The sequence below is a fragment of the Micropterus dolomieu genome, linkage group LG07 (assembly GCF_021292245.1).
Source record: "Micropterus dolomieu isolate WLL.071019.BEF.003 ecotype Adirondacks linkage group LG07, ASM2129224v1, whole genome shotgun sequence".
In the NCBI taxonomy this organism is placed as follows: domain Eukaryota; kingdom Metazoa; phylum Chordata; class Actinopteri; order Centrarchiformes; family Centrarchidae; genus Micropterus; species Micropterus dolomieu.
Window position 1 is genome coordinate 2,074,796 of NC_060156.1, and position 12,517 is coordinate 2,087,312.

At 40.2% G+C, this 12,517-nt stretch overlaps 1 protein-coding gene across 1 annotated transcript in view; it reads left to right on the forward strand.

The window, feature by feature from the left end:
- Positions 1-9,653, forward strand: part of LOC123973519 (sterol 26-hydroxylase, mitochondrial) — a 14,472-nt gene extending 4,819 nt beyond the window's left edge. Inside the window, exons 5-9 of the mRNA XM_046053619.1 lie at positions 3,449-3,612; positions 6,068-6,234; positions 6,473-6,554; positions 6,812-7,012; positions 9,004-9,653. Of these exons, the coding sequence (XP_045909575.1) occupies positions 3,449-3,612; positions 6,068-6,234; positions 6,473-6,554; positions 6,812-7,012; positions 9,004-9,135 (746 nt within the window). The 3' untranslated portion in view covers positions 9,136-9,653. The remainder of the gene's footprint in view (positions 1-3,448; positions 3,613-6,067; positions 6,235-6,472; positions 6,555-6,811; positions 7,013-9,003) is intronic.
- The last annotated feature ends 2,864 nt before the right edge of the window (positions 9,654-12,517 follow it).

Genomic DNA, 12,517 nt, shown 5'->3' on the forward strand with positions numbered 1-12,517 from the left:
AAGTGGAGCCGCAGTATACTGCCCTTCTGGGGGCGCTACATTGCAGGCTGGGAGGGAATCTTCAGCTTGGGTGAGTTGTAAAGGAGAGAAACACAGCTGAGTAACTGAGGTGTTAGTTAGACTTTAGTTTAAACCTGAGTCTTTATTTTCTTTGTTATGGATCTGTTGCCATTAGTGCTACATTACAACTTCTTCTTTGAGTAATGAAGACAGACTGACATTAACAACAGTAACCATATGTGTATATCACTTTTTAAGTATGCAAGTGTACATCAGAAAGTAAGTAAGTGTGTGCTGTGAAAATACCGTATGACAAAACTGTGGACATATAATACATAGTTGAGTTCTGACTGAAAGAAAGGTCATTGTTTAATATCAGGATCAATACCAGTATTAGTATTGATCAACTCTCCTTTAAAGCAATAGTTCAACACTTTCTTGCCAAGAGTTAGAAGATTCATATCACTCTGTGTAGGGTTAATATTGTCAAGTTGCAGGTGAGGTGGAGGTTTGGACCTAAATGTAGACACAAGTGAGAATGCACTTCAGGGGATTTATTAACAAAGAAACTGGCTTACATGTCCAAACAAAGGGGGAAAATCCGAACAGGCAGAGTAATCCAAAGCACGCGGGAAAACACAGAGGCAGGACAAAACATTCAACGAGCTACGATGACGCAACAAAGACTAGATAGGCCTTTATAATTTATATGTTGTAGTTTTTATATCAAGTTGTATTAAAGTTGTTTAAATTTATTTTAGTTTGGTGTGGTTTCTAACACTGATTTTAAAGAACCTGTGTGTTTGAGTCCTAGGGTTCTGAGTACTCCCTAGGTGGCATGTCAGATTTTTAATATATATTTTATACATATCTTTTAATTGAGAACTTTGCCTCCAGCCACACAAGCAGACACAAGGCACAGGCAACTAACACAAGAGAAGAAACACAGAACAGACTAATAACTACTAACTAATCATACAGATAGACTACACACTTAACAGGGAAAACAGACTGAACTAGGATCAAACAGAACACAGCAGACAGGGCCAAAATAACAAACACAGAAGTACACCGACCAGGAGTAAACACTAAGACTGAAGACACAGAACTAAAATGCAGGACTAAGATAAGGAAACAGACTAGGATTCAGGACTCGGGGAGCAGGTGTCGGTCAGACCACCGAAGGAGGATCAGAAGCAGTCCCTCATCGGTGGTCGTTTGGGGGATGAGGGACCAGGAACACAGTTTACACTTTGACCTCCAGAAGGTTCATCAAACTGGCTTAATTCATGGTAGGCATTCGTTTTCTAATACTAGGAGGTTGTTAAATGGTATTTTAACTCACCAGAAATAGTGCTCTCTTTAGAGGTGGAAAAGGCGTTTGATAGGGTAGAGTGGTCCTACCTTTTACCACATACTTAAAAAATTTGGTTTTAGTTCCACCTTTATTTCATGGATGAAGCACCTCTATGCCTCCCCTGTCGCGGCGGTCATTGTCAACGGAGATCTGACTTGTTCTGTCTTGCACGCAGAACCCGTCAAGGTTGCCCGCTATCCACATCGCTATTTGCAATCGCTGTAGAGCCCTTGGCCATCTGGCTCCGTGGGGAGGAGGGATTTAGTGGTATCACTTGGTTCGGTCTATCACACAAGCTTTCCCTGTACGCAGACGACCTTCTGCTTTACGTCTCAGATCCGGCATCCTCTCTTCTCATTATCTTATACATCTTAAACAACCACTGAGCTTTTTGTTGTTTGCCCATTACTAGACCGCTGTAAGTCAGACCTGGCCAGATGGTCCTCCATTCCTCTCTCTCTAATGGGACGTGTTAACTTGATAAAAATGGTGGTGCTACCAAAGTTTTTATGTGCTTTTCAACATATTCCAGTATTAATTAATAAATCTTTCTTCTCCACACTTGATCAAATGATAAACTTGTTTCTATGGGGCAACAGACGTGCACATATTAAAGGATCGGTTCTTCAACTCCCCAGGTCTGAAGGTGGCCTGGCACTGCCAAAACTTCGCTGGTACTACTGGCCTTGCAATATTAACAAACTTCTTTTCTGGAACACTAAATTGGCACCAGGTGAACAACCTCAGTGGGCTTTGATGGAAAAAAGCTCTTCTCGCATTTCACTTTCGTCGGTAGTTTGCTCCCAGTTACCTCTCTCAGTCAAGGCGGTTGCACACAATCCAATTGTGATCAGCACTTTAAAAATTTGGAATCAGCTCAGGAAACAGGTTGGTCCTCACACCCCATCTAGTCTAGCGCCTGCCTTTCATAACAACCTATTCTCACCCTCCTGTTCAGATCCAGTTTTCCAGACTTGGTCACATAGGGGCCTCCAGTCTGTTAATGATTTGTACACTAACGGTATTTTTACCTCATTTACGGACCTGTCAGTAAAACTCGGCTTGCCAAATAACCATTTATTCCGCTTTTTCCAACTTCGTACAAAATCAATTTCCCCATTTCCCCAACCGCCCTCCAGACTCAATAATGGACTTTTTCCTGACACTTGACACTAACGGAAGGGGGCTTACCTTGGTTATATATAATTATATTTTTAACATACATCCGGTATGCTTGGACTCTCTGAGGGCTTTCTGGGACCAGTACCTCTGGATGACTAAGTCGGACAAGTCAGACTGTGACCAGCAGATTAAATGGACATGTTCTGGTCATGTCTACAATTAAGTACGTTTTGGTCCACAATATTTCCAGATCCCCTTACCGCCCTCTTTGGACTTCACCATTTCCAGAGCTGCACAGCAAATTATTGGCATGTATTGCATTCATCTCCTTGCCAGCAAGGAGGTGAATGCAATACATGGCAATACAATACATGGCAATACAATACATGGCAACTCTTTTTAGAATATATTGATACTTTGGCTATCACAGAAGAAACAACTGAGTTTATTTCCCCTCCCCCTATTTTGTTTATCTATTTACTTAATTTTATATTTATTTAATTATTTATTTTATTTCTTACCCTTATACCCCCCCTCCTGTGTGTCTGAATGAGTGATGGAGCATATTGGGGTAGGATTCATCCTTCATTAGGAGGGTCTGACATTTAATGGGAAAAGAACGGTTTGTCACATACAATCTTAGAACTATTGTGACTGTTGACATTAAACTCAATAAAGAGAATGGTACAAAAAAGTTTACACTTTGGGTTTTGACCAGATTAAACAACACTGTAATTAGTGAGCTTTAGATGTTTATTAAGCAAATGTCGTTACCTTTGGTAACTCCCTGCTATCTTAAGCTTTAGCGTAGTTTACAGTGGTATCAATCTGGGTCAAGAAATTGAAAAAGCATAATTCCCATAAAACTATTTAACTTGAAAGTATAAATTGTTTTATTTTAAAATTTTGTGAGACTAGAAGTTAATGTATGTGAATACAAAAATGAAACAATGTCTGCACTTATTTTAGCTAAAGAGTTGATTGACAAGAAGATGGAGGTCATCCAACACCGTGTGGACAACAACCAGGATGTGGAGGGCGAATACTTAACATACCTCCTATCAAACACTCAGATGAGCGCTACAGATGTGTATGGCAGCATCGCTGAGCTTCTGTTAGCTGGTGTGGACACGGTAAATGTGATAGTGTACTAGTCCCTGTTGTTGGCCTCTAAAGATTAAAACTGTTTAGATTAGGATCTATTCTGTACCTGAGCCGAGATTAATGTCATCACGTTTTGTGCACGTTGTCTTCTTGGACAAACCATATTTGGAAGTTCAACTTCCGTCAGATATGCGGGCTGGAGCTGGATATACTTGGTTAAAAAACAAAGCTGGGGGGGGGGGGCTTGTCGTAAATATTAACTGACCTTTGAAGTAGCCAATAGCGTTGAATCTGTGTTAGCCCCCGACCCTGTCATGCAAACTCTGTGCGGACTAGTTCCAGCTCCCGCTGACTGAACACGGCAGCCAGAACCAAACACATCCTCCAAGACCAACAGAGGCCAGTTTCACGAGAATACAGTGCCGAGGTTGTTTTGTTGCCGGATTTGGAACTCCGGGACTGGAGTCAGCTAATCGCAGGAGGCTAATGTTAACCGAGCTAACTAGCTACAGACGCAGACAGATAGTTCGCAGCATTTAACGGCTATCTGTCCATCCTGAAGCTCTGTAAATCCCCTCGGTAATCTATTCCCTGTTGGTCTTTGAGGCTATGTTCGGTCCTGTTCAGGCTGTGTTCACTGGGAGGCTGCTGAACTCTGTTTCATTCCCTTCTCGCCCGACTCCCCCGCCCGTTCCGGAGCCGCTACCAGTCATCACACCCTGCTGGGTCCCCTGCCCCCGGCCATAAACTTTACAAATCCCCCGGCCTGAAAACCTCTATGGCTTGATAAATATTAGAAGTGTAACATTAAACTGTAACACTACACCAGTGGCCCGAGCTCCCAGTCCAGGCAGAGCCGGCTTATATGACATCTAAGTGAGCTAACTAACAGCAGCTTGTAGCAGTTAGCTGTTACTTTAGCAACAAGTTAAGCTATCTGTTCATCAGCAAACTCTGTAAATCACAGATAGTTGAGGCAGGGCAGCTGGGGGACATCAGAGGGAGAACCAGAAAATATTGTTCTCCATCAAATTTGATCCAGTTTCACCAAAATCAGTTAAAGAGGTGGTATTATGCTCATTTTCATGTTCAAAATTTTATTTAGGGGTTGTACCAGAACAGGTTTACATGGTTTAATTTTTAACACCATAACACCATATTTTTTGTCATACTGCACATTGCTGCAGCTCCTCTTTTCACCCTGTGTTGAAGGCTTCGTTTTAGCTATGGAGTGATACATCTTGTCTCTAAATGATCTTTGTTGCACATGCACAGTTCCTAGTTAAGGACTACTAGCCAATCAGAAGCAGAGAAGGGCGGGTCAGCGAGAAGCCGGTAAACAGCTGTACATGTTGCCGACCAGCTTGGCAACATGGACTGGAGCAAGAGTTTCAGAGTGGTGAGTTATTAATCTGTAACAAAAGTATCTTTCATCCATAAAGTTTTAACTGAGCTCTGTCTCTACATCATAGGAACAACTTTATGTCCACTGACTGCCTGGAGGGTAGCTAGTGTTTGGAAGGGAGAGGAGCACTGTTTTTCCACCAGTGTTTTTGAGGGCGTGTTGGACTAGCTGCTTGGCAAACGTTATGACACGTATTTTCTTTTGACATCACAAGAAAGCGGAAGTAAAGGGAAAGTAAAGGGGAACTCCCTTTCGTCTGGACTTTAGGCTTTTTCACTTTGCAAACCTGTTACATGCACAAAAAAGGTTTATAACTCAATAAAGGAGAGGGAAAAAGCCAAAAAGCAGAATATCACCTCTTTAATAAAGATGTGTTTTTGTACGTTTCTTATCATTGTTGGGCCAGATGCTGGTGTACTGGTGACATATAGTGCAAGGCATATGCAATAAAAACAAATTAAGATATAATTTATTAATCCCCGAGGAGAAACTCTGTTATTATTATGTTAGTATTTACAGAGATGTCAGAGTGAGGGGGCTACCACTTAATGCGGCGCCCCAAGCAGTTGGGGGTTCAGGGGCTTGCACAAGGCCTCCTTCGGCAGTGCCCAGGAGGTGAACTGGCACCTCTCCAGCTACCAGTCCACACTCCGCAACTCTGGTCTGAGTTGGTCTCGAACCGGCGACCCTCCGGTTCCCAGCCTAATCCTTACAGACTGAGCTCAATTTCGATTTCATGGGGACTTTAACTAGCATGTTATTCTGCCTCTTCCTATTTTCAGTGTCTCTTATATTGTAAGCTGTAGAATTAGAAAGTGAAAACGCCTCAAGAAATCTCCCCCTTAAAAACCTGATCACCTTAATCGTGCTAAGCCGACTTATTCTGAATATATTTGACTCTATTTCTGGTTTATTAAATGTGCCATTCTGATTATCATGACATTTCAAAACCCTAAGCTGGGCTGCCGGGCTGCTTCTCAAATTCTGCATTTTTCTTCTGTATAAGCATGTGACGTATATATTTGTACAGGTGTGCATCTCTCTGCCTGTTGACAAAATGCCATTCTTTTGTTGTCAAGACTTCCAATACCCTCACATGGACTCTGCACCTGCTGTCCATGCACCCTCAAATCCAGGACAGTCTTTACAAAGAAGTGTCCACACTGGTACCAGCAGACCGGATCCCCTCCGCTGCAGAGGTCACTCAGATGCCGTATTTAAGGGCTGTTATTAAGGAAACACTGAGGTAAGACTAGTTAGAGAGGTTATGGTGCTATGACGGCTGGTGTTCAGCTTACACAGAGGCCATCAGTGATGTAAAAACATTTACAAACATGATATCGGGAAGTTCTTCTAGATTTAACGGTACATTCTTTTTCTATATCATTCAATTTCACACATTGTCTGTTACTTCTCCTGCCCCAGTCAGCAACAACAACCAGCATAAACCAAATGAAATAAAATGATTCATTCTTGTTTTATAGGATGTATCCTGTGGTTACTACGAATGCAAGGGTCATTTCAGACAAGAACGTTGTTATTGGTGGATATCTATTTTCGAAGAAAGTAAGTCTGCTTTTTTGACCATTATTAAACTTTTTGCAGTTGTTTTGTCTGTACTTGTATTTATATCTTCATTATATTGCAAAGAGATAATGTTTAGTAGTAGGAGTTTAAAAGTCTAGTATTAGTATTCACTAATTCTACTAATTATAATACTATTGAACTTTGAAAATACACATGTGAACACGGCAACAAAACAAATACATTGGATTAGAGTTACATATCAGATTAGAGTTTTTTTTCCTCTGTTCTTCCTCCAGACTTCTTTCTTGCTTTGCCTCTATGCCATCAGTCATGATGAGGACACATTCCCAGAGCCGTTCACATTTAAGCCGGAGAGGTGGCTCCGGGACGGCCGTGAGAGGCCACACCCCTTTGGCTCCATCCCGTTTGGCTTCGGAGTGAGAGGCTGTGTCGGGCGCCGGATTGCTGAGCTTGAGATGTATATGGCTCTGTTTCGGGTAAGTGGGATCATTCACTGAATACATATGATCTGATGTAAAGCTCAATGCTATCAAAAAATCAAACACTGCTTAGAAACCAGGCACAGATGTTGGAGGAAAGTGGATGGAAAAAGCAGGTCTTTTGGGGTGATTCCTAATCACATATAGGAAAGATAAAAAAAATTATTTGGTCATTTATTTTTGCACAGCACCGGAATATTCCTGTTAAAATCCCCCAAAATCAAAGTATTTCCTCATGACATTAAATATTCATGACTAAATAAGCACATGACTAAACATCTTTAGGTATAAGAGATCAACTCTAAGAAACTCAGTTGATCTGCTTCATCAGGAATGTGCGGGTGTATTGGATCATTAAAATATTACCACATGCCAACTGAACTCGGTTTTCTTTTGTTGGAAAAAGCTGTGTTCATTCCCGTCACTCATTTTAATATGTTAATTGTGAAAATAGGGCCTTTAATAATTGATAATCAAAGACTACCGAAGGAACACAAAAAGCTTTGCTAAACCACAAAGAGTAAGACTGCAGTATTTGGGCTCATCCCTGTGATCCCAGGGTCCTATTTTGGAACGAAGGGGTGATGGACAATTAAATTGCAGTTAAAATGGTAAAAATCTGTTCAGCCTCTGTGGACATATCATTGTCTGAAGTCAAGAAAACTATCTTGCCTGCAAATTTAAGTATAACATAAGTAAGCTGTAAGCTGTAGGTCTGTGATTTCAACATATCAACCCAGGGAAACATACACTGAACATTTGACCGAGGGAAAATCATTGCTGTGAACATATAACCTTTTGAAAGGTCTCCTCATTGTGACATAAAGAGGATATTAAGCTGGGGAACATAGGACCCTACGAGCCTTGAACTCTGGGAACATACTGTAGATACGCTCCCCAGTATTTTGTAGTATTTCAAAGATCATATTACACTGAATTGTGTGTAGGACTTAGTAGCATCTAGCACTGAAGTTGCATATTGCAACCAACTGAATACCCCTCGCCGGGGTTCTGGGTTACTGTAGAACTATTTTTATTTTCAGTATTATTATATTATATTCCATTTCTGCCAATATTTCTGCAATATCCCCCTAAATCTTACACACTGGTCCTTTAAAGGGACCATGTGTAGTTTTCAGGGGCCTCAGATTGCAGAGATCAGATTTCAGATTGCAACCACCACCTTTCCAAGAGTGTGTTGGTGTGCATGCTTGAACTAACGAGTGAGCCAAAACAGACTCTTGGAAAAGCTGGAAACTCAGGTGAACTCCCACTGCTACGTCACAGTAATATTATATTATTATAATATATAAATCTTGACATTGAACTAATCCATGCTTGTTGCATGATAACGTTACACTGACTGCCTTTAGTTGACATGATACGCTGGCTTTTTCTATAACTATTCGTATATCTTTCATTGGAGAGGCTCAGCAATGTGAGCATAGTTACATTTAAGGGATGATAACTAAAATGGCTACTGAGCTAGACTGAATATTTTTGTTGCCCCACTTTAGTACAGTTAAACCACAGTAACTAACGTTACTGTACCTTACTGAACTTTATGTTGCATTATTGAATATTATATGTGGGTAACGTAAGTTACGACAATTAGCTCGCCGGCTAGCGTTATCTAACTTTAGCCAACAAAACAAATGAGCTGATGACAGATGCTAAATGATCTGTGGAGCTGTGGGGAACTGAAGAGTGGGGTGATAATTCTTCGTCACTAGGAGTGACCGTTTTCACATTACACATTCATTCACACAGTCATTTTAACCAATGTGAAAATATTGATTAGTGCAGCTTTAAAGTTAACAGATGATCGCTGCCAGCAATACTTAAGCAAGGGAATCAAATGAACAAAGATCTCACTTTAAATCATCTAACAACAAGTTTCTATGTAATTAATGCAAAACTCTGAGGCCAGTGTGTTGGTCTAACAATAAAGTGACTTCAGTAACTTCATATTTTTCTTTTTCCTCCAGCTAATCAGGCAGTTTGAAATCAAACCAGACCCCACAATGGGAGAGTTGAAATGCATCAGCCGCACTGTTCTGGTACCAGACCAGCCACTGACCCTGCACTTTGTAGACAGAGGATGTGAAAACGCAGCTTGATTTGCTTTTGCTTTGGTTTGAATGCAAATGTTGCATATGAGTGAAAACATTTCAGGAATGTCTGATGTATTAAGAAAGTGAAACCGAAACAGCAGGTTTAAAACCTTTGCTATAACAAATGCGTAAAGTGTAAATATAAAATGCACACTTTTAAGTGTATATGTAATTTTCTCTAAAATAAAAAGAAATGCTATAATTTCATTCAGCTGAACCACTGAGCACTTCTGGAATGCTGGCAATAACATAACCCGGGGTCATTGTCCACACAGACCCTGCAGGATGCTAGCTTTACATCATGCTTTTCTAAGAAGAGATATGAGAACACAGAGTAGTGGCTACATGGATTTTCCTGGAAACTTGCTTTTTATTAAATGGTCTACTTGTCTCTGCTTGTAAAAAAGAGTAAAATTATATTTTGTAATCAGTATTTTGCTGTTAGTGGAGACAAGACTGCATTTGAAGCATTTTAATTGTGTATTCATTGTATAGGTGTGAATCAACTGCAGTCTATTTGTATTCCTTTCATATAACACAATAAAGCCTTGTATCTTTTATATTCATTGCTAAAATGTACATTGCTGCAGTTGAAAAAAAAAACACGTTGAATGATTTAAATGAATAATTTGATGCCTCTGTAGAGAAATCTCTTTTATTGCTGTGTATGTACACACATGAATGGATTTTTTTAAACTACAGATTTGTGAATGTGTGGATGGAGGGCCGCCAGAACCCAACTTTAAACCATGAGACCGGGATTCGTGTCCTGTGTGAAACAAAAAGTCAACATTAATCTTGTTTATTTCGTAAATTGCGAAAGTTACGCAAGTGACGTAAGTTAACTTACGTGTCAATTGACCAACGTAGTTATTTTAACCCAAACCATGATCTTTTCCCAACCATAACCAAGTACTTATTGCCTAAGTCCCTCCCCTCCTGCTGGACCACCATGAGACCTTACTTTGGAAAAAATATGTATGGTAGTCAATGGCAAGAGACCACTTATTTTTTGATCCCTTTGAATTGTGCTCTGAATTACATATGATGGTCAATTTAAAAGATACATTTTAAAGTCAAGAAAGCAGCAGTTTGATGTAAAACTGTTGAGGTAAAAGACTGTAAAAAAAACAAAATTACAAAGACCACAAACCCAGAACAAAACTCTCTCAATGACTGAAGCTAACGTTACTGAAGCTAACGTAAATTAAAACTTACATGACAGGATGATGTGATAAAAGGACCGAGAGTTGCTGGATTAAACACATCAGGTGAGATATATTTCTGCGTTAACATAGCTAAGTTATCTAGCTAGTAGCAACCAAGCAATAAACATGTTGGTAACGTATATTGTGTAGTTCATTGACCGGTTTTCACACAAAATGTAACTTTATTGTTTTTTTACGACAAACTGCGTCTTTCTTGATGGAATCAAAGCCTGCAAGATGAATCAAAAAATAAGTTGTCTCTCGCTGTTGACTACTGTACATATTTTTTCCGAAATAAGGTCCCATTCGCCGGAAGCGGAAGCGAGTGACTTTTCACGACTTTAATAACGTGCCATTTCAAAATGGGGATGTTTCGAAATGCTATTGTCATATTTTGAAAGTCTAACCGGACGTGGCATATTTATGGTTGCTAAGCGTCGCTAACTTCACCGCGGAGCCTCTATAAAACTCACATCAAGATGGAACACTCACCACTCACCACTAAAATGCTAAATACATAGGTGTCATTTATACTGGGGACGCTGGGGACATGTCCCCACCACTTTTTGAAATGGCTGATTTTGTCCCCATCACTTATTTAAAGCATAATCATTAAAACAACATTCTGAAATGTGGCTTGCAGTTAAATGCCAAATGAAAATGCCTTTAGAAAGGTTAATTTGCACATTAAGAAAATATGCAATGTAATTAAAATACAGAAGAAACAAATGTGCATTGTCAAAAAAGGAGAAAGGAGATATTACAGGAGAAAAGTTGATCTACAGCAGAAACAGATCTGAAAGCAGCACAGAATGACTGAGAGCTGCACTCACTTAGATTCTTATATATTTTGAAATGTCACCTGCCGCCTGAATTTTGTGTTTCCTTTTACTTAAATAAAAACATTTCCACCATAAATTGGTGCAGAAACGTTCACCAAAATGCAGAAAATTAAGTCTTGAGATCCCCCTCTCATATATCTCAGCATTGAGGAAATCTTTAAAACACTGTTTAAGGATCTTTCTGCCTCGTTCTTGTGAACCTTATTGTCACGGGTTTGTGGTGTGGAGGCAGGTTGGAGGACCCAAATGCAGGACACGAAAACCGACTGGTACAGTTCAGTGATTTGTTAATGACAACAAAAGGCGAGCGCACTTACAGGAAGAGTGGCTGATCAACAGAGTCCAAAACAAGGTAATCCAACAGAAATCCAAAATCCAGAATCTAAAGCAGGGTGACAAGACTGCGAGGCAAAGGCAGGCTGGGGGAGAGCAGGGGAAAACAGAGAGACAGACATGCAGAGGGACCACTGGGGTAACAGACATGACATAGGTTACTGAACACTAGACTATAGACAAAACAGAGCCCCAAAACCCAACAGACCAAGATAATAGATAATAAACTAAACTCAAAAGTGCAAAACAAGGTATGACTGACAGGCAGAGTGACACTTATACACTCTTTTCTGGAAGGACCGGACCTTTAGTAGAAAAGCACAAGTGTACCTAATAACTTTAATGGTGGCTCTGTTACCATTCTGGTTGGTCACTGGAACACCTAAAAGGGCTTCAGCCTAAAGTTGTTGGTGTTGTGACAAGTCAGAATGTCTGCTGTGAGAACAGTCTATAGCCATGCTTGGACTGAAACATGTCAGGACCAACCTGCTGACCAAAAGGCAACAGTAGTAGTTTATGTTTCTGCAAACTCTGCATTAAGATGGCAATATTTTTTATTTAGCCATTTCTGCAGCGTCTCAAGTATGGTAAGATATCGTCTTTTATTAGGAAATTAAAACTAACTAAATAAAGTTGGAGAAAGATTGTGGTCATGTCAAGTGTGATACAGAATGAACTGCATTATGTAAGCCTCACATTACTTCCTGCCCTGGCAATGCATCTTGCCTTTGAACATAAAGAGCTAATGGAGAGTGGTGAAACACACAAAAGATATGTTATCAAACACAAAAAATGCTGGTTGTAAATAATATATACACAAATACATACATGTAATTGTAATTTGCATAGTAAAGAAATCATGATTGGGCCCCTTAAAATCACCACTCTGACTTATGGTAGCAGAAAGATTTGGTGTGCAACTGACCTGGTTTAAGGTACATTGCATGTAAATGCACCATCCCTGGTTCCTTTCCAACTGGGGGGGGGGGGGGGGGAAAACACAAT